Source organism: Haemorhous mexicanus, chromosome 4, assembly GCF_027477595.1.
Source record: "Haemorhous mexicanus isolate bHaeMex1 chromosome 4, bHaeMex1.pri, whole genome shotgun sequence".
NCBI lineage: Eukaryota > Metazoa > Chordata > Aves > Passeriformes > Fringillidae > Haemorhous > Haemorhous mexicanus.
Window position 1 is genome coordinate 22,924,444 of NC_082344.1, and position 21,782 is coordinate 22,946,225.

Consider the following 21,782-nt stretch of genomic DNA (forward strand, 5'->3'; position numbering starts at 1 on the left):
TCAGTGAACACCAGTGTAAATCTGTAGATTCATGTTGTCTTTCTTGGGACTTTTGTAGAGTGCCCTACCAAAATCTCTTTTTAGTATTTCAGCAGCATAAAATTCTCATAAACAATTCAATTCTGCAATTGAATTTAATTCATCAGTGGCAGCTATTAGGAATACAACAAAAGTGATCTTACGTGTTTTGATCAGTTTCATAATTGACACGGGTATCCCTTATTTCATCACCAATATTGTCCTGCATGCATCACTCCAGTGAGATGTGTGGGGGGTGAGGCAGGCAGGGTGGTCTTTCTGGGATGGAGGAAGCTCCCAGGGTCTTTGAAAGCGGGGGAGATTCAGCAGAGACTTTGTGAGAAGCAGATGGCTTTTAGATGTCGATGTATTTCCAAACCGAGTCTTTCACTTGCGGTTTGACTTCCCCCAGCCAAGCAGCCCCTCTGGGTTTGCGTGGGCTCCTAGTTGGGATACAGCTGAGCAGCAGAGCAAGTCTCTCGACTCTCCGCAGGATGGACACTGGCGGGTCACTCTCCGAAGTGAATAATAAAGTCAAAAAGCGCATTCTGCACATGGAAGACCCTGGCATCCCTCCACCCGCCTTCTGCTTTGCCCTCTCCTCCCACCCGGGCAGCAGCAGCAGGCTGAGGAGAGCCGGGAGCCCACCGGAGCCCAGTAGCCCGCGCCTTTTCACCGCGGGAGTCAGAGTTCCCCAGCTCCGGGCTCCCAGGTATCAGGAATCCCTCCCGCTGCTCCTCCCGCTGCCGCAGCCCCTGATGAGTTTCGGTTTCCATTTCCCCATTTCCCCGGCTCGGCGTTCCCGGCGCTGCCCGGGCACTCCCGAGCTGTCGGCGGACGAGGGATGGCGGGGAGACGGCGGCGGCAGCGGGGCCGGGGGCGCGGCACGCGAGGTACGGACCGGCGGGAGCGGCGCGGTCGGGAGGACGCTGGGAGACCCCCGGGGATGGGTCCGTGCAGGTGGAAGCGCTGGAAGCGCAACAACCTGCTGGGCGGCCCCTCGGGGACCGGGCGTGAGGGGCTTAAAAGTGTTCCAGGGCGCGGGACTGGAAGGGGGGAGAACGTGCCGGGGAATAGACAGGGGTTTTCCTCTCTAGTTCCATGTCTGATGTGTGAGACGGGTGGGCAGCGAGTCCCCAGAGGTGTTAGGTAAATTAGGGCAGGCTTTGCTGATGACCGCCTTTCACTCTTGGACATCCAGGGTCTCAGACGCTTGTGCTGGAGCAGAGCTACATGCGAGTAACTGAGTGCCTGGTGCCTCTAGGTCGGGAGGGTATCTGCAGCCCCTCAGCTGTAGACAAGGAGGTACTTGAGGTACTTCCTTCTGCTGTAAAGAGGCAATGAGTGAATTTTCTGTCATTGCTTCTCCAGCACCTTATAAAGTGCTTGACTTGAAGGCATCCAATCCCCAAGGGTGTGACAAGTCTGGGGTGGCCAGATGCCTCAGGAAGTGCTTTGTCTCCGTCAGACACTCTCCACAGGTGTACAAGAGCAAGAGACTGTGCTTCTGCTGATGTTCCACTGGTTGTCTTGGGAGCTGGTGGCACAGCAGCCTAAGAGATGGAGAAAGGTCCTTTAGTGAGGAGTCATCCAACATGAAACAAGCCAAAGGGTAGGCAGGACACTGAAACCCTAAAGGGGCCTGAGAAAATAAGACACACACTTGTCTCACTTCCTCCTGAGCAGAAACTCTTGCTGAAAGCAGTAGCACGCTGAGATTTTGGGAAGGGGGCCGAGGTGGTTAAGGTGCCTGCTGCCATAGCGTGACCGTCTGTCTGTCTGTGTGTGTCCTGCAGAGAGCGCACAGTCACTGAGGAACGAGGAGGTGCGCTGCTCAAACCATGATGCAACACATAAGCTCATTCTCTCCCCCGACGGGAAGCTTTCTGAACACTGGGCTAAAGCTTCAGGAAACTGCCCCAATACAAGGTAAGAAGCTTTCACAGGGTGAAGGTATGGATGGCAATGGTCAGAAAATGCTTTTCCCCAAGGTAACATCCAAGAGTTTGAGGTATGTTCCTGATGTAGAGAGAGAACTGGAACACATACCTTCCTAGTATTATCTCCTTTTTTAACCCAGCCAGAAGTGCACAGATTTTGAGGATAATACCAAGATCTGAGCTGCTTGGGATGCACATGAGACAGGTTTCTCTCAAACTTAGTAAGGGTCAGTAGAACATAGCAGAGCAATGCAGATTCCTTGCAAATCACCCATGGCTTGGGAAAACTGCAGGTGAAAGACACAAGCATGTCTGAACCTTACCACATTCTGATGAAGCTGTCAGGGTAACCAACACCTACAAATGGCCCAGCAGCTTGCTGTGTGATGTTTCTTGCCCAGGGCAAGATAATAGAATCAGGCTGAGCATGGTTCTTTTCCAGCTTCTCATGGAGCAAACCAAGTGAAGTCAGTTAGCCCACCTACATCAAGTCAGCATAAGAGAAGGGTGAATCATCTTACAGCTGAGCTGTATTTTTTCCCATATATTTCCTGCTAAGAAAATATTTCCTGCTAGGGCTTGGTGAGCAGATAGATGATCTTTGTCCTTTATTCGTCTCACAGCACAGCATCTATTTATTTCGATTTTTGTTTCCTTATTTTTGCAGGCTGGTGAAAGAACTGGGAAACCGAGTTCTTGTTCAAATAGCATGTGGGGACCAGCATGCCATGGCATTATCCAGAGGTAGCCTCTTTCCAGAACACTTTTCCTCCAAACAGGAGTCACGCTTGCTCTGAGAAGGCAGTGTTTGTGCTACTTGCAGTAGTTGGTGACACCATTATAGAGTAATGAGCAGTTGGGGACACAAAGTGCACTGGCTGCCAGTGCTGCTCCTTCCTCCCAGCACCCAGGGACCTGCATCTCTCTCTGTCTCTCTCCAGTTCCTGAGCGCTGCCCCTCCACAAAGGTGTGTTGTGGAGAGCAGATGTGGCTGCCCCACTCTGCAGTCACCAGACCTGCTCATTCTTAAGTTGCAACACCTTTCTGGTAGGGAGCTTCTAGCAGGTATGACTTTAGGGACCTTTATTCTTGCTGTGCTGAGTCACATGGCAACATGGGACTGTCCCAAAGAGATCAGAAGAAAACAAATTTGGCCACACATGATGTTCTTGCCTTGGAGCTAGGTCCCTGAAAACAACACTGAGTTTTGCTCCTACTCCCAAAATACAAATACTCAAGGGAAGCAGTGAGGCTGAGCTGTTTTCTTTTGTTCTGTGTGTGAAGGAGGTGAGCTCTTCACCTGGGGCCAGAACACCCATGGACAGCTTGGAGTGGGGAGCCAAACCACACTTACTCCCAAACCACAGCTGGTGGAAAGAATAAAGGGCATCCCACTTGCTCAAATTGCTGCTGGAGGAGCTCACAGTACGTGTGTGTCACTCTCTGGAGCTGTGTTCTCCTGGGGAAAGAACAGTTTTGGACAGCTGGGACTCGGAGACACGAAAGGTAAGGAAGGAGAGCACCAGGAGGGTGTTTCCCTGGTCAGTGAGCTCATCAAATTGCTCCTCACTATTGTCAAGCTCCTGTGGAGCAGCAGTGGGCAGTAAAGTCTTTTGAAGAAAGTATGTCTGGAGATGTTCTTTGTTTCCTGACCAGGAAATTCATGCAGGAATTATGTATTTAGTGGTTGTTTTTCTATAGACAACTTGGAATCATTTTGTGTGGATAATTGGATAGTGTGGGCTCTTAAAACCTCTGAGGTCTTACACATCTATTTCCACTCCTGTCTCCTCTCCAGGAAGTCTTGCATGAAAGAAATTAATTATTTATTTTTTAATCCTCTTTAATTCTTTGTAAACAGAAAGTGAGAGAAGAATTTAAATCACCTCTTGTCTTCGAATTTAGAATGCCAGAGAAGAGTAGCCCTAGACAGATAGATCATCTAATCTGAATGTGTCCACACTCTTGAGAATTAGATACTTTGAAGCCAAGTACCATTTGGCAAGCAGATACGGAAGTACTGCATTTTGTTTCAGACCAAAGTAAATGAAAATAAAGAAATATGAAAAACAGAACATTATGAGAAAGAATATGTTATACTGGAGGGAAAATGACCCAAACCCAAGCTGTAATTACATTAATTGCTGTAAGAGAGGGCTGAAAAACACTTAATCCTCCTGTCTTCTATTTTTTTTCTGTATATGAGACCCTCCAGTACTCTTTCAATTTAGCAGTATTATCTTTTTTCCAGACAGGGACTGCCCAACATATGTTGGAGCTTTAGAGCACTGGAAGACTGTATTTATCTCATGTGGGGCAGATCATACTGCAGTTCTCTCCAAGGTGAGTCTGAAATGGAAAGTCAGCCTCTGAGACCTCACCTTGTGAGAAAAGATACACTGCTAAAAGAGAGAGAGAGAGATGAAGAAAAGAGAAAGCATGGAGAAATTGGGATGGTAATGCCTGCTTCCACCTAAGCCTGAAGGGGGTGCCCAAGGGATGTTATCGAAGCTATTGGGAAAACGGGTCTTTTCTCATATTCCTGTCACCTGCATGCAACCTTTGGCAGGGATATGGTGAATGGGAATCCTGAGGCAAAGAGGTGCAGTTCAACTCCCAGTACTTTATGAATTTATTTTTTTAATGGTACATTGGGGACTTCAGAAGATGTGAATGACATCTAATTCGCTAGGGTTTACTCATACAAGTAAAATTCTTAAGCAACAGGGAGTTATTCTCAAAAGTTAAATTGCTTTTCTCATGAGCTAAATGATTTGGATTTTCCAGAGTGTGATCTGACTTGATGCAAAATGAATCCTCCTCATGTTTGAATCAGGGATGTTTTGAATCAAGTTCCACATAACATGTTGTGTTTTGCTGGACCTCATTCTCGGCTGTGACCATTTGATTGTTGTTAATAATGCACTGATCCTGTTTGTTTCTTTGTTTCAAGGAGGGGCTGGTGTGCACCTTTGGAGCAGGAGGGTCTGGCCAGCTGGGTCACAACTCCACCCAGAATGAACTCCTGCCTCGTGTGGTGGCTGAGCTGTGGGGAGCAAGGGTTTCACACATTGCCTGTGGCAGGTGCGATGTGCCAATGACTTGTCTTCTAAGGTCAATGCCTTTGGGGAATCACTGAAGAACAGTAGGGAAGGGCGTCACCAAGATGTTCAAATTCCTGTATCACAATAGCACTGTCAGAGTATCCATCCACTGTCCAAGTATAAGCCACCCTCCTGCCAGAGCCCCAGTGAGAGCAGCACCCTCAGTCCCTGATGAGCAGTGGGAGAGAGCTGCAAAATCCACCAGAGAAGCCCTTGGTCTTTTCTCTTTTAATAAACAATTTACGGGGTTTGTACTGGGTTCCAAAGGGCAAAGGACTGTCAAAAGCCTGCATCAGGAGAGTCACTGGATTCCCATCCAGACTGATAAACTGGTTGGTTCTTAATAAGAATTGAAAAGTAATGATAATTACCCAGTTTCACTTTGCCCTTCTGGAACTGGGCCAGAAAAAGTCTCCTGACAACTCACCTGGGCTTGGAATCTAGGCTCAGCAGCACAGAAACTGCACGTTTGAAAACAGAAGGGTGCGAAGCAAGCATGGTGTAACTGTTTTTGTATGTGGAACCGAGGTAAATCACAAACATTAGAGGGTAATATAGGAAATCTGAGTCTATGTGTGTCTCTATTGCTGAATGTTTATGCAATGAAGAGTTGTAACACTGTGGTTAAATGAATTCTTTATCTGGACTGTCAGGACTTTTAAAGACAAGCTTCAGGTGTACACTCTGAAAATGTATTTATAAATTTTATTCTGCTTTGCCCTGTGGTTTTCACTTATTATGACTTCTTTTTTTTCCCTGAACAGACAATACACCCTGGTCTATGTCCGTTCCTTGGACAAATTCTATTTCTTTGGTTCTGATGATGAAGGACAACTGGAAGATGAGAGGAAACACAATCAGTTGATACCACTTCCCATCAATTCACCAGTGAATACTGGAAAATCCTGCCAGAGTAATGACCACTGCAGATGTATACAATCTGTATTTGTTTCTTCCATGGAGATGTTTGCTTTCTTGATTTCATGTTTACACTGAAAGGCAAACACTATGTCTCATCCTTGCTTAGCCATCCCAACAAATTCTAACAGGAGTTATTCCATTTGCTGCTTGCTTATCATGGGTAATGGCCTCATAGAATCAAATTTTCAACAGATAACTACTCTCTGAAGGGGTTTTTTATTGTTCCACTTCTGTGCACTTAACTCTTTGCAGATAGTGACTGTCTCTTCAAATGTTCCTACAACAATCTTTTTGTTCTTTCACAGAAAAGGGTACATCTAAAAAGGGGATTAAAATTCCTGCAGGAGTACTCCAAAGTTTTGCCCATTGCAAGGAGGGGAACAAGGTATGTGCACATTGGATCATAGCTTCTGATTTTACCACTGTCCACATTACTGCTGGAAGCATTTGGATTTTCCAATGTGCTTGTAGCACTACAATTTTATGTATGTTTATTGCAGATTTTCCTATGCTTTACTTAGAGACAAACTTGTACCGCAATTATATATGTTCTGTGGTTAATGCATCTGGATCATGCTGGATGACCATTAATTTGTTCATACTTAGGCTGAAATCTTGTTATGATTGGATTGGAAAAAAAAGAACCCCATCTGCTACAATGTAAATTTTGTCAATGTTTTCGTGTATTTCACACAGAATTCGTATCTGAATGGAATTGCCACTCTGGAGGATAAAGAAGTAGATGCATGGATTTCTAATTCTAAATGTTATGAGAGTATAAAAAGGTAAATCAGAAACTTGCTGTTTGGGTTTGTTTGTGGTTTTTACCCTGTTGCATGACTTTCTCTAAAAACTGTTATTCTTTGGAGGCTATTGTAGGAACTGTTGTTCAAGAATTTAGCCAAAGCACAATCTTGTACCTTGGCACAAAGTTCCTGAGGAGCTGACAAGTTAAATCAGTGAAAGACCCTGCCTGCAGACCAAGGCCTTGTGCAAAAAGCCTAATCTGAGTACCCAAACTGGAATGCTGCTCCAGCATTTAAAAATTAGTGGTCACTTCTTTAATTACCCATTTTCAAAAGCAATATGTATATACCACTGTGAGATGCCTTACACTTACAGTCTTTCACAGGTTTTATATGGGAGGTTATTTTCTTTGGGAAAGTCTGGCTCCAGCTGCTGATTTTGAGCATATAAAAAGCTTGGCTAACTTGGAACTAAATGTTTCCCTGACCACATTTAGAATGGTTTGGATGATGTGAAAAGTGGTGGTTGAGAGGGTGAAAGAGAGGTTCTTTCCAGATCTCAGTAGGAAGGACTTGACAGCAAATTGCTTGATAAAATAGCTGCTTCAATAAGAACACAACTAGGAATAGTGGGAGTTAGTAAGTCTGGTGACCCTTCAGGTTCTGGGAATCCAGATTTTTTGCAGCAGTAAATTGATAGCCTTTGATTGATGGATTTTCTCTCCACCTGCTATAAAGATCCTGTCTCCTCCCTCCCATGTTGCAGTGCCTTTTATTTTGCATAACAAACAAAAGCAGAGCTGACCTGTGAGGAGAAGAATCTCCATGATAACACTCACCAGAATGGAACACTGGCTGGCATGGGGCAGAACCTTAAGCAGGTTCCCTTACTAGGCCCAGGAGAGCAGAGGGGGCTTGCCAAAGATCAGTAACTCCTTGAGTATGTCGTCTTCTGCAACACTGACAGGGAAGTGGTGCTAAGAAAAGTTTTGTGGGGTCAGGTGCAGACACCCTTGTACACGGTTTTTGTTCTTTCAGAGTTAAAAACCTGAGATTGAAATGACTGACTTTTTGGTTTTTTTACTATCAGGAATATCAGACTGATCTTTTCATCTGAGGCTTGCATCAATGGAAGCTTCCTGGACAAAAGGTAGCACGCACTGATTTAGACATAACAGAATATATTGGTTGCTTGAAAACTGACTAGAAAGTGTTCTTTTAGGTCACATATGTAGAAAAGATTCATTTTATCTGAATTTGCAAGAAGCAAGTTTTTATTTTTTAAAACTCAAGCTAATATTAAAATTTTTATAGCCCTGGTCCTACTGAAATGTGCTAGAGATACTCACATTCTAGAAGATTATCCTTTAGTGATATTTGGCAGATGATGATAATTCCCCAGGCAATATTACAGCTCTCGAAGGATCCTTAATAGGTCCTTCTGGCACTGAAGTGGAAGTCATTTTAGGGTGAAATACAGGAGTCTACCATTAATAGTTCACAGCCACACAAAACAGAAAGGACAGGATGTTAATCAAGTCACTAAACAGTAGCTTGTGTTGTCTATCTTCTTAGAACACATGAAATTATACCCAGCTGGGGCTGAACTTTCCAAGTATTTTCTGATATTACAATGCTTCATTATTCAGTAGAAAAATTATTTAGTGTTCTTTTTTTATGTTGTGATAGGGACAAACATTTCAAAACTTCCAAAGAAGTCTCAGGCGTCGACATGTCAGAAGTGAAACGTTTTTATGAGAAGATCAGAAAGAACCAAAGAGTCTACCAGGAGGTAAGGATTTGATATAAGGATGTTCACTACACAGGTACTGAGGAGCTTTGGATTTGTCCATGAAACTTAAGAATTTCATGGCAACCTAATTACTTTGGCAAAACACAATTGCATTTTAACCCTTGTCTCTTTTTAATTTTTTTTTTTTCCCTCTGAAGGTGCAAATGGAGATTAGGAACTTACTGGAATCATTGTCTTCCTCTCCCATCTCTCCCATCTCACCAGAAAATTTCAGAGTCTACTTGATCTTGCCTTACCTTCTGAGGGGGAAGAATGAAGGCTCTGTCCTTTCTCTGATTGTTCTGGCTGGAGCCATCATGAAGCTCCCACCAGAGGGTCTGCAAACTCTTGGTAGGGTTTTATAATGATAGAACTGAATAATTTAAATGCTTGGTCATTTTCTGCTGCGGAACAAGTGTTATTATCACTGATGTAATGTGTTCCAGAGCTTGAAATAACTGCTTTTGATAGACATAGAAACATGGGATCTATGCAGCAAGGCACAAGAATTTAAAAAATTCTGAGGTTTAATAGTTTTTGTAGTGCAAGCTTAAACTTTTTTTTTTCAATTCATTTGATAAAAAGAGAAAAAGCAGCTTCATCAGTAAATTGCAGTGATCTGTATGTTACCCGTGACCTCACTAGCTGTTTTCTTTACAGAATGTCTATGGTCAAACCTAGAAACATCCTTTTTCAAGGAGCTGGTCATTCTGTATCAGAGGGCTTCCCAGGAAATTCTGTTCTCATTTGTCCAGGAGTTCAAGGCCACGGGGCTAAGCCGCCTCTTCAACCTGGACCCAGTTGAAACTGGGCCTCTGCAAATACTGCAGATGCTTTACCAGGTGAGAAGGTGCTTGGATCCCAATTAGACAGGTGTCTCAATGTAGAGTATTTTAATACTTCTCACTTGTGGAATTCTCTGGGTTTGACACTGCTTCAGCAATCTCTTTGGCTCTACACCAGCACAGTTTTGAAGAAGTCTTGCTCGAGTTGTGCCAAACTGATCCTCTGTAGAAATGAAGAGCTAAAGCATGTTATAGCCCTGGCAGGGGGAAGAATGCTTTCAGTGCTGTCAGGAGTGCATCCATTGATGCCTACACAGCTATGGATGTGGTGTCCTCTATGTAACATGTCCATTCCCCTTTCTGCTGGTGAGATCCCTCATCCCAGAAACTGCTCAGAGCATTTAAAAGACAACCTATCTCTGGCACATTGCAGCTGCCACAGAAATGCTCTGTGATGCTTTAAGAGCCTGTTAACCTGACAAATTCTCTGGGACAACAGCATTAGAACACCTTTAGCTGTACATGAACAAGGGAAACAAAGGAAGCAATAACTGTGTTCTTCTGGACAGCCATACTTTCTCTCCACATTCCTGTGGAGATGCTCAAAGGTTATGAAAGTTAAGAACTCGAGCACACAGTCTATAAAAAATGCAGCAGGTCCACTCCTCCGTGACTACATGGTTTGGAGCTTTAAATGTTCACTGTCCCCCTGCAAGTATCTTTTCCAGGCAACAAGCAGGAACATGAATAGGGAACTGCAGAAACATCAATGACACTCCAAGGGAAACACACTTTTTCTGATGGAGTTCTGTTAAGGGATCTTAATAGTAGATGCAAATTGCTTTCCTGCTAATTTATACACAGCTTTCTAAGACTTCTCACTGTGGAGCACTGTGCTTCTTGGGCACTTTTATCCCATAACTTCTGTGCAGGGTCTCAGAACCCTTTCTGAAGAAAGCCCTGGCAGTCCTGTCCTGCCAGACTGACACAGCTCACTAGTTCTGCTGCTGATGTATTGCATGTTTCAATGCAGGTGAACTCCAGAACTGGTTTTGGAGTACATGAAAGCATCTTTCATGTACATGAAGTGAGAGAGATTATCAACATAAGTTCATTCTTCAATATAGTAGTAAGTATAAATCTTACCAGCAGTGCAAAACACTCTTTTTTTCTTTTATTTAAATAGTTTATACATATATATATGGAAGTCAACTCTAGAGACTAACCCAGCACATCTCAAAGGCATTTCATTTTCCCTAGTCCTCCAAAGCTCTAAATTATGCAAGCCCTTTACCATCCCAGTGTTCCAGCAACTACAATAGAGCTTTTCCTGAGATGATCCCTGGTTCTGAGAGTTGGAGCTGCCCTCCAGCACCTTAAGCAGCTCTGTTTGCTTTGAACTAGTAATCAATGTGAAATAGCAGCATGAGGGATGGTTTCTGTACTTTGTGTTACTCTGGATTTTATTATGTTTAATTAAGAGAAATATTTTGAGGTGTCTTTAAACTTTTATTTAGAAATCTTATTGAGAATTTTAATGTACTTACATCTTAAAACAAAGCCGTAATAATAAAAAATAACCTGTGGCATTTCTTGTCACAGAGTGAAAATTAGCTACCAAATGTAGTCAGTGTCAGAGGGAGCAGTATGAAATGGAAATGTGCGTAGTAGGGGTTTCCTCTGGCAAAAAAAAGTAAGCTTTCATGCAACTTGGCTGGAATTTGTAGGGCAACTGCCTAATTCCTGCATAAACTTTTGTTTGCTAATGTACCAATTTTGCACCAACTAACCAGAGTGGAGGGGGAGGTTTGAGCAACAGCATAGAATTAAAAGCCAATTAGGATGTTACCTGAAGTTGGTGCCTTATCGCACTGGAGGTATAGCACTTTAAATTAGATTCTTTTTAGACCAGTATCTGTTTTTGGTATTACATATAATAAACCCAGCAGTTTTTAAAAACAATATACCATAACCTGAGTATCCAGGACATTTTGGTTTAGCTGAATTATGGAAGATGCTGTTAAAATCACTCTCTCTGTTTTATTCTTGTGGCACTACTATAGACAAGTGTCTGTCTGCACAGAGAGGTTAGATGCCTCTCTCTGCTTCTCACTCCCAGGAGTGTGTAGGAGCTGTTTTTAGGATGTGAATCTCTGTTAGTGCAGTGCTCATGCACACAAGGGCTCATTTCTGAGACACGGAAGTTTGCCAGGATACAGACTGGCAGCTCAGTCTGCAGACATGTCCCTGAACTCTTGTTTCACAAGGGAAAATCAGCATGTCTTTTCCTTTCTTCCTTGTCCTTTCAGATAGCCCTACAGAAGCTGAGCAAGTACCCATGCATCTTTGACAGGGAAAACAAGATATGCCTTCATATTACAGAATGCAGGGCTCTGGCCGAAGTCTTCACTTTGGTAAGTCTTTGCACTTTGGTAAGTGCAACCAATTCAGAAGAGATAAACACACTGCTAACAGACTATTACTTCAATCCTTGGATACCCCTTATCCAGAGACCCTTTACAGGGAGCCCTGAGCCATGGAATTTCTGCGTCAGAAGACAATGCCTTCTCCAAGACATATGGGAAAATTTAAAGTCTGCCTCAAACCAAGATTTCAGGAAGATGTTAAAGGTAAGATACTAAATTGTATTATTTGTTAGCATTAAGTATCTTGCTGCAGTGTTCCTTGATTTTTAGTGTTACTGTATATTGGTAGAAGAGTTTCAGTATCTTCTGAGCATAGAGCAAAAGAACTGCTCCTCAAATTATTATAAAACATGTTCCATAGATGCTGTAGAGTAAATCTGGAGGCAGTATTTTACATCCTTATTCCAGGCAGCTTTCCTGGCATAAGTTAAATGCAAGTGGCAGTGCTACTTACTGTGAAATTGCTTTGGTGTAATGGAATAGAATTGCTCAGTTGTCAAAGTCCAGTACTGCTGCTGCTATGCTGACTTTTGAGACTTTCTACTAGTACATTAAAACCCCATCGTCTGGGGAACGAGCCTGAGGGGTCAGCAAGCACCACAGCCACAAAATTACATTTCTCTCATGGAGATGCTATCTGAAGGGAAAGGAAGGATAGTGCTGGCCAGAGAGATGAGCATGAGTACAATGCTGCTGCCTCCACATGCCTTTAATGTGTGGCTTCCACACAGATGCGAAGGCTGTGGCAGCTGTTTCCCGCAGGAATGGCAATGCTGGCCCTGCCCTGCAGAAGCCATTACCTGGCTGACTGGGAACAGGACACTGCCCAGAAGAGAGCTCAGCTCAGGGACCACGTGCCCCACCTGTCACTAACACAAAGTCTGGCACCACACCTGTGCCACAGGAACCATGGACCTTGGTGCCCTGGTGCTTTCCAAGGGAGCTTGCTTGTCAACCAGAGCTGTCAAAGCTTTTCTTTCCCACTTACTTAGGAGAAATTCACAATAGCTCCCAGAGCTACCTTTCCTTTCTGGTTCCTCACTACACCAGCTGAGAGAGGCATTTATTTACAGAGGCAGTGAGGGTGTGCTCTGAACTGTCCTCTAGATTTCAAGTCTCCACCTATTGTACAAGCTCTGACAAACAGCTGCCCTTAGCTGAAGTCAGCCTTTGGGCACTTGTGAGCTCACAACCTTGTGAGCACTGCCTTTCACACTGTGCATCACATTATTTACCCGGCAGCAGCCTGAAAAATATAACTGCGCTGTTAGTATCCCACAGCACTTACAGCCTGGTGCAGTATTTACAACTTAGTGCTTCATTTCTGCATTTTTCAGCAGGTAAAGGACATGACTGTGTTTTGTGTTGCAGATACAAACTACCCAAAAGCAAAACATAAAAAAGAAACCTTCACTGTAGCATTGACCTGCCCCCTTCATGGCTGTGTGCTGTTAAAAAGTTTTTCAGACAATACTGAGAACTTGGTATGTGGCACTCTCATCATGGCCCTAGAAAGAAAAGATCTGCAGGTACTGCACATACAGACACGGGTATCATCCAAGAAAGAAATGTCTTCATTTGACGCATCTCAAGTTTTGTTATTAAACACCAGCCTGATTTATTTTAATTCTAGTTCTTCTGACAGTGAGACAAACACTTCAGTACACACATCTGGTTAAAAACCCCCAAAGCTCTCAAAAAGAGATTCATATAATTGCTTGTTTTAATTTTAATTTAGTTTATTCAGTCAGGGTACTTCCTAATGAAAACTAAGGTTCTAATTAGTGCCACTACAAGTGCACAGCACTCTTGAAAGGATAAAACAGAGGGAATTAGTGCTTCTTATTACTCCTACTCTTTATCTGCATTAGAAGTAGCTAACAATGGGCTGCTGCTTCATACAGTTCCAGATCCTAGCAGGAAAATGATGGCAGTCACTAGCGCCAGAAGGAAACTCGCTCAAATGAACTGCATGATGAGACAACTACTCGATGAGATTAAACAAATTATGTTTAGAGAAACCCAGGGGTTAGCAAAGGCACCGCACTAGTTGTGCCTAAAAAGCTTAATCCCCATCCAGGTCCACAGGTGAAAGAACACATAAACCGGTACTGTAACGGGAAGGAGGAGGCTGTAGAAACACAGGCTGGTTGTGCTGGTGCAGGCCTGGGGGAAGTTTTCGTCTACGCTGGCCGAGTAGAACAGGCCTGCCAGGGACAGGAGGGGAACGAGCACAGTCAGCGTGGGCAGCGAGGGCAGCAGCCCTGCTCCGGCCATCAGGCCCCGGTACCGCCGTGCCCGGCGGCTCCTCACGGCTGCTCCGAGCCCTCGGCCGGCGGCTTCTTGTGCGTCCTCCTGGCAGCCTCCGGAACCATGTTCGGGATGCCGTCGATGACAGGGTACGCGATACCCAGCTCCTCGTTAATGAGCTCGTTCGTAGCTTCTTCGTACCTGGTCAGCCAAGTCGGGGAGGGGGGAGAAACATCCAAACGAAAACATGAGGAGCAGAGACTAACCTGGCTTTGCCCGGGGCTCGGGCGCAGCTCTCCCGGCCCATCCTCACCTCAGCGGCCGCTTGGAGAGCGGGCACACCAGGAAGCGCAGCAAGGATGGCTCCAGGGGCTGCGGCCGCGCTGAGCCGGAGCCCGAGTCTGAGCCGGAGCCCGAGCCCGAGCTTTGTTCCTGCTCCTGCTGCCGGTGGCAGTGCCGGCCGTGCCCGGGGCCTGCCGGGGCCGCCCGCCGCAGCCGCAGCGGCAGCAGCAGGGCCGGGCCGCGCAGCATGGCCGCCGCTTCCGCCGCCCACGGCCCGCCCCGAGCGGCGCCCGGCCCGCTGCCCGCCCCCTCAGCGGGGCTCCGAGCGTGTTTCGGAATGTCGAATAGATCAAGGCTGTCAGAGTGGTGTCCGGTGTAAGATCTTTGTACACTGTCAAGCTTAATAAGGAAGAAAGGAGAACTAGTCAGTGGAACAGGCAGCAGCCAGCATTCCCTAGCTAAGGACATCCGGGAATGAAAAGCCTTAAGGATGCAGTAAATCAAGATGTTGATGTATGTCTGTATATGCATTGCTAACTTGGCAAAATACTCAAGGTCCACGTAGCCTGTAGCTGAACTGTGTTCATTATGATAGTTAAAATCATGCCCACAGGGCAAAGACCCCTGCCCAGGTGAAGACCCTTCCCCTGAGTCTGTGTGGGGTTATGTAATTGTTTGGACATTTCTAACCAAGCATAACAGACTTGGCCAGTTACTAACTCTGAATTTCTGTGTACAAATAATGGCTCAAAAAGTCTGGTGGGGTGTGCGTGATTTGTGGATTAGCACCGAGTACCCAGGTAGGCACAACCGTGAGATAAATAATCAGCGTCTCTCTCTTGGGTTGTAATTACTGGCTTGTTGCACACCTGGTAAGGATTTTGTGATTAACATGGGTGTCTCTATCTGCGGCTGTCTGTGGCCTTGCAGGTGTCCTTTGTGGATGAGCTGGGGGTGGATGAAGGTGCAGTGTCCCAGGAGCTCTTCAGTGTTGCAGCCAGGACCCTCTGCCAGCCCAGCACCATCACCTTCTGCCACTTCCCCTCTGGCCTCGTGTGGTTCCCCAGACAGGTAAGGCAGCCCTGCAGGGCTGGATGGGGGCCCCAACCATGGGAAAAGGCAGTCATGGCTTGTTCCTAACCAGGTGTGCTTGTTCCTAACCAGGCCCCGAGCTGTGAGGATGAGGACATCTTCCTCTTGATCGGGACACTGTGTGGAATGGCCCTGTTTAACCAGCGCACAGTGCCTTTCCCCTTCCCCAGGGCTCTCTACAAAAAGCTACTGGACCTGGCCCCCACCCTAGAGGACCTTGAGGATCTGCTGCCAACCGTGGGCCGGTATGAGCCAGGCATGGCCCAAGCTTTGGCTGGGCCCCTTGCCTTGATTGTGCACTAGGAGATCCCAGAGGCTGAATTTGGGGCACCCATGGCATCTACATTTGCTTTTGCATGAAGCTGCTAGAAGCCACAGATTTCCAAGAGGTCCTTGTCCAGGGCATGGATGTTGTTCTCAGAGGCTGGCATTGCCAAAACAAAATGCCAAGCCTCATGACTTAGAAGGTGTCAGATCTCTGCCCCACCAGAGCTTAAGTCCACCCTGTGAATATATGTGTTTAAAACACTTTGGGCTGTAGTTTGGACTTGAAAGAACTAATGACTCAATTATTAATGTTGGGGTTTTTTTTCTGATTTTCTAATTACCAATTTCCACAATATTGCCTTGCACAAGTATAGTATTACAAAATGCTGCCAGTTCTGAGAACCCTTGTGCAGAGTTTCCATGCACTAGGAGAGGAGATATCAAGCAGACATAAGAGGGAGAGGTGCTGCCACCAGCATAATGCTTCTAGGCCCCTGAAGCCCAGTCTTCCAGGCAAATTATATAAACAAAGAAGATGAAAATCCCATCCCATGAGCCAGTGACTCTGTTGAGGTGCTAAATTCCTGAGGTGCTAAATTCACTGAGGTTCCTCAGTGAATTGGAACACAAGGTTGCCTGCAATACTTGGAAAGCTGCTGCACCCCAAAACAATTCTCCCAGATCATTCCTCTGTTCCACACTTCACTCCTCACTAGATAATATCTGGAAGCAAGACTGTGGTCCCAAACCCAGTTGTCACTGAAATTGCTGTAAAGTTGTCCGCACAGGGCGTGGGGATGGACTTGCCTGGAAACTTTTATACTGGAGGCATTTGTGCTCAGCAGCATGATGAAATTTCAGTGCCATATATCATGTTTCTGTGTGAGTGTAGGTGTTGTGTACATGTATGCATTTAAATACTGCTTGTCAAAGGAAGTTTTTTACCAGAATTTGCAAGTGCACTGAATGGTGACATTTCTTCTCTCTTTAATCCCTTTTGTGTTTGGACAGGAATCTTCGGAGAATTTTGAATGAAGAAAGTGATAGCTTGGACTTGGACTTCACGGTAAGACATCCCATGAAGGTACTGTCTTGGTTTGGAAAGACAGGTGCCTGCTAAGGAAGGCAGGAGCCTCCCCTGAAATGGAGAATGTAAACCCTCCCCACCCCTCAGAATTGCTATAAATTTTAAATTAAGGGGCTCTCAGGCAAAAAATATGGGAGCAGGAAATAACAGAAATAAATAATTTTCTTCTTTAATAGAGAAGAAAATAAAAGGATAAGATAAACAGTGCAGTAAATGAAAACAGTACTGACAGAGTCAGAACTCAATATGACACCCTGTGGGTCAGGGTGTTGGTAGCAGTCCAGTTGGAAATGTGGCTGCAGTCCTACTGGAGTGTCAGGTGTGGTTCTGCTGGAGCAGGCATTCTGTAGAAAAGGGTGTAGTTTTCCTCTGAAGATCCAGTGGAAGAAGAGACAGCTGCTGTTCCTCTGGGTAATTCAGTGTGAGAAACTGTGCTGGTATTCCAGGATCTCCAGATTATATCTGGGTAGGAATGCTTGGCTCCTCTCTCTGGGCGGAGCATCTCACAATGGGATGCTGCAGCTCTTATCAGTCATGCAGTGACATTCAATAGCCTGTTATCAGCAGGTGTCCCCTCCTGAGGGAGGAGTGGTTGTGGAAGAGATAAGGAAAACTGCCCACTTGACAAAAGACAACTGCCATACCAATGGTAATAAATACCTCTTGTCTTGCAATCTGGAACAGGTACTTGGGCAAGACACTGTGCCAGTGCAAATGACACAACCTGTCTGTAATCTCAAACTAGTGAGAGTGCCATGTCAGGCTCTTCAGGAGGAATGAGAGATGTAGCACATATATACCTGTCACATATAGATATAGCAGCCAATGTTTTAATTTATTTGCATAGATAATGGAAGGAGATTCCACAGATGTTGTTGAACTTAAAGAAAACGGTGCCAACATTCCTGTCACTAAGGATAACAGGTCAGTTTTTATATTTTTATAAATATTTATATTTCTTAATCCCGTTGTCTTGTTACAAATGTATGAAATACCATGTCTGTATCCATCCCATACTGTTAGAAAATATTGACTTCTGTATTGTGCCATTGGTCTTGGTCCCATAGGCTATACACTCTCAGCTCCTGTAGTATTTGCTGCACACATGCTAAACACTAGCAGTTTGTGCAAGCAGTGGATAACATGGGGATCCTTGGATATCCTGGTATCTGCATATTCAGGTACCTGGCATTAACGGGACAATTCCTAACAAATGTAAAAAATAACCTGGAACAGTATTTTCAGGCAAAACCAGATGGTTTTTCTGTGAAACCCAGCTATAGTTACACCTCTTTAAGGGTTTTTTAAGAGCAAAATGTTTCCTGCTTAGTTACCTATATGGAATGTACCTTGTACATAAAGGAGAAGGAGCAATCTACCAATAAGGCTTAGTGTCAATATTAATCTCTGCACAGAGGACAGAGAGAAATTTTGTGATCTGAAATATGCAGATGACCTGAGGACCCATAGGGATCAATGAAAGGGCTGTTTAAGAAGCTTGAAGCAGAGCATTTACATTGAGTTGATTGTACAGTACAATGTCACTACACAAATCCCCATCTGAAGGAGAGAGAAGAGTGAAACTATTGATTAACAGCTGTGCAAATATTTATTTAGATTTCAGGGAAATTCTTGGGCATTCAATGGGAATTAGGTCTGCTAGTTCCATCTTTTAAAATAATCAGGTGTCTGGCAGGATTTCACTGGAGCATTCACATGAAGTACAAGGAGTGTTACCAAAATGAATCTGTTCTGGCCAGCATTCTCTTTTATTTATGAAGATGCTCCCATCTTATTCAGTAAATAATCAATTGCCAGTGACAACTAGTCTCAGTGAAGACTGAGTCTGTACACCACAGCAGGTCATATGTAATAAAGGAATAAAGTTCTCTGTAATTCTCCTTTTAGTAAAGCACCATCAATGCTCGTTTGGTATCTGTTGCAGGAAAGAGTATGTTGATTTGTATGTGAATTATAAGTTCAATAAATCAGTACAGAAGCCATTTGAGGACTTTATGCAAGGGTTCTTAAGAGGCTGCCCAGCTAGAAATTGGAAGATGTTTTCCCCTGAAGAGCTGCAGGTTCTTCTCCAGGGACACCCAACATATGACTGGCATCTGCTGGAAAAGGTATTGTATACAAGCACAGTGTCCTGCTCTGTCTGCTAAGCATAAACTACTTCTGACCTGTTCTTTCACTGAGTGCATAACAGATGGACAGAAGCTCCAAGAACTTTCTCTTTTTTTTTGATTTGTGTCAATGTTCTGTCTCTAATCTACGTCAGCCACAAGAATAAAGGGGAATAGGTATCAAGCCATAACTCAGGGATTGTCATATGAATCTTTGAAAAACAAATGAACAAGCAGATTCCAGAGGTTAAGGGGATTTGAATATCTCTGAACAGGATTATAACATTTATCAGATAAAATGATGCTTTAAATATGAATGGAAATATTGAGGATTAACTGCCCTGTTTTATTTTTGTCTCTTTGACAGAATGTGATATACGCCCAGTATACGAAGTCAGATCAAACCATCAGGAATTTTTGGACTGTGTTTCACGAGCTACCAGAAGAAAAAAAGAAAATGTTTCTTGGTAATATATCAGCATTTAAAACTTTGCATAGCTCTTTTCTTTCCCCCACAACATACATACTACGTACTATACTGTACTATAGTTCCAAACTGTAGCTTTTCAACGTGTTCACCCCTACTGCTGCCACATTTTCTAGGGAAAACCAAAAAAAAAATGACACAAAGAGTTGCACAGGGACAGCTCTGACCCTCCTCACATCCTCTGAGATTTGCCTGAGTGCACCCTGAAGCTTGCAGTTACTTTATGCCTTACTTTTGTGGTTGTGTTGTTGGTCAGAGGCTGCAGTTTGTGAAAGTACACAGTGTTGATGTAAGCAGTTTACCTTTTTCAAAGGGTTGCAGAAGCTAGGTCATCCTTTTTAAAGGTAGAAGGTCAGACCTAGCCTGGCCTTTCTCATCCACACAGTCTATAATAGAAAGTAGAAGAGGGCTTGTAACTACTGTGAATCAGTAAGAGACTTTAATCTGTATTCAGGTGCAAATTCAACAAAACATAATACTTAGCTTAGGAAAATATCTGTATGTTTACACTAATTTCCCTTCATGATTTTCATTAACATTAATTATTTTAATGATTTTCAGCTAACTTTTATTTTTTTTCAATTTGCTAACTTATTCTTGTTTTTCTTTTTTTCATTCCTTCAGTTTTTTTGTCAGGATCTGATCGAATCTCTGGGTATGGACTGGAACCTTTTAGATTTTGCATTGTAGATCCTCAAGTAGAAAATCCAGATGAGAGCTCTCCCTATGCCAGTACTTGCCTCCTGGCTTTGTTCCTCCCCAGATATAGAAGTAAAAAAATACTCAAGAAGAAGCTGCTTTATGCCATAGAGCATAATGAAGGTTTTGGCCGTGACTAACTCTGGGATAGAAGCACTTAAAAGCCAAAATAAGAATATGAGTCCTTGTTCACTTGCCATATTTTCTCTTAATAACTCAAATTTACTGGTTTCTACCCTGCCTTATTTTTACTGCACTTTATAAACACGTGATTGTGTGTATTTGCTGAGATTTTACATTGCTTATAAAATTGAGCTTCAACCAGATTAGATTGTTAAGTTAGGAAAGAAGAATCCTGTTTGGTGCACTTCAGAGAAGCAAGCTGAGCACCAAGCATATTTACATATATGTGCAGGCAGGGTCTGCACTGTTCTGGTTGTGTTAGGACAGGGAGCTCCCAGCAGCAGGGATTCTGTGATTTGTATATTTATGCATTAGCAAGCACACAAGCAGGATGTGCTAAGCAGTCACCCTTGCAAAGCAAAGCTGGGGTAAGGTTTTCATCTGTGTTACTTAAGGGTTCTCATGGGAGCAACTAACACATTTAATGAGATTGTGAATTGAAGAAGCAGTCTGTGCTCACCTGGATATGGTCTATGATATATCTGAGAGAAATTTGTAGGAGGATTTGATCATTCCTAGACTTTTTCAAAAGCTGTATTAATGAACTATAATAATACAATTTTTTGTTATTTAGTGTGATAATTGTGATATTTGTCATGTTTCTTTATAACTTCTAAGGAGATGTTTCACAATTAAATAATAAAATCTTAGGCTTGCAGAACAGCACTGTCTACAGAGCCCTGTGGACATGAGGCTGGCAGGGCTTCAGGAATCTCATTGTCAAAACAGTGCAGAGCACTGGCAGGATATTAACCATGTCAGGCAGGATGTGTGTTTACTGTGTATTTTGCTGTGTGGAGAGAGGGAGAGAAACAACAGCCATTCTTTTTCAGCAGTCTTCTCTTTGTGCATTAAATGTGCCAGGGGACATCCATATGTAAAGAAGACTTCCACTGTCTTAAATTAAATGGTGATGGATTAAATTTTCACCCTGTAGCTGTGTTCTTCCTTCCTTATGCATCTGCCTACGTAGATGAGCATAGCAGGCAGTGTGTCTGTGTTCTCTGTCCTCCTTGGAATGGGGGGGGGCCTTTCACAAGTGGAGTCAAAGGCTGATGTAACCTTGTTTCAAAGAGATGCATTGTATATGCTGAACAAGTCAGTCTTTCCTGTGTGATGAAGAATGACATTGTTACCTACTTTAAAGAAAAAAAAAAAAGGGCAAGTTTCCTTTTAAGTTACAGTACAGTAATCAGTAAAAAAAAAAAACACAAACAAAACAAAAAAAAAAAAAACAAAACAAAATTCAAGCACTCACCATAAGCACCAGGGCAGCACAGGAAAGCAGATGGCATGGGAGTATTGATTGGAAGAGGGGAAATAGGACTTCAGAGGACAGCAACTCCCAGCAGAGGGAAGCAAGGGGACATGGCCTGCTCAAACCTAACCCCTGTCCCCCTCACCCCCCGGAACAAACAGGACGTCACAGGGCTGCTTACGTCCTCTGAGGAAGGCACCACTCTGGTGTGTTTTTGTGGAAAGAGGGAACTGGCAGAAACCCAAGGTGTTGCCCACATCTCATGTCCAACTGATGCTGCCACACCACCACAGTTTTCTGTTTTGGCAGCTTAGCC

The 21,782-nt window shown here is 44.0% G+C and overlaps 3 protein-coding genes across 5 annotated transcripts; 1 reads left to right on the plus strand and 2 right to left on the minus strand.

Annotated features, from left to right (window-relative positions):
- The first annotated feature begins 804 nt into the window (after nucleotides 1–804).
- On the plus strand, nucleotides 805–21,137 carry LOC132326188 (probable E3 ubiquitin-protein ligase HERC4). Of its 3 annotated transcripts, XM_059844083.1 has the most exons (23): nucleotides 805–911; nucleotides 1,815–1,947; nucleotides 2,626–2,702; nucleotides 3,243–3,464; nucleotides 4,210–4,301; nucleotides 4,912–5,042; nucleotides 5,827–5,975; nucleotides 6,289–6,368; nucleotides 6,680–6,768; nucleotides 7,820–7,879; nucleotides 8,419–8,521; nucleotides 8,680–8,872; nucleotides 9,182–9,363; nucleotides 10,340–10,435; nucleotides 11,616–11,720; nucleotides 11,817–11,936; nucleotides 15,195–15,335; nucleotides 15,429–15,601; nucleotides 16,635–16,689; nucleotides 17,558–17,634; nucleotides 18,656–18,839; nucleotides 19,207–19,306; nucleotides 19,951–21,137. In XM_059844083.1, exons 1-23 carry the CDS (start codon nucleotides 863–865, stop codon nucleotides 20,163–20,165), a joined length of 2,826 nt encoding a protein of 941 aa, XP_059700066.1. In that variant the 5' UTR covers nucleotides 805–862; the 3' UTR covers nucleotides 20,166–21,137. The 3 variants fall into 3 exon arrangements, with proteins under 3 accessions (XP_059700066.1, XP_059700065.1, XP_059700067.1); XM_059844082.1 differs by having other exon boundaries at nucleotides 11,616–11,936; XM_059844084.1 differs by lacking the exon at nucleotides 805–911 and adding an exon at nucleotides 1,128–1,630 and having other exon boundaries at nucleotides 11,616–11,936.
- PIGY (phosphatidylinositol glycan anchor biosynthesis class Y) lies at nucleotides 13,326–14,009 on the minus strand. The gene has a single exon (XM_059844086.1). It carries the CDS (start codon nucleotides 14,007–14,009, stop codon nucleotides 13,779–13,781), a length of 231 nt encoding a protein of 76 aa, XP_059700069.1. The 3' UTR covers nucleotides 13,326–13,778.
- Nucleotides 14,042–14,530, minus strand: PYURF (PIGY upstream open reading frame). Its single transcript, XM_059844085.1, has 2 exons — nucleotides 14,296–14,530; nucleotides 14,042–14,183 (listed from the first exon to the last, which is right to left on the minus strand). Exons 1-2 carry the CDS (start codon nucleotides 14,511–14,513, stop codon nucleotides 14,042–14,044), a joined length of 360 nt encoding a protein of 119 aa, XP_059700068.1. The 5' UTR covers nucleotides 14,514–14,530.
- Nucleotides 21,138–21,782: the final 645 nt, after the last annotated feature.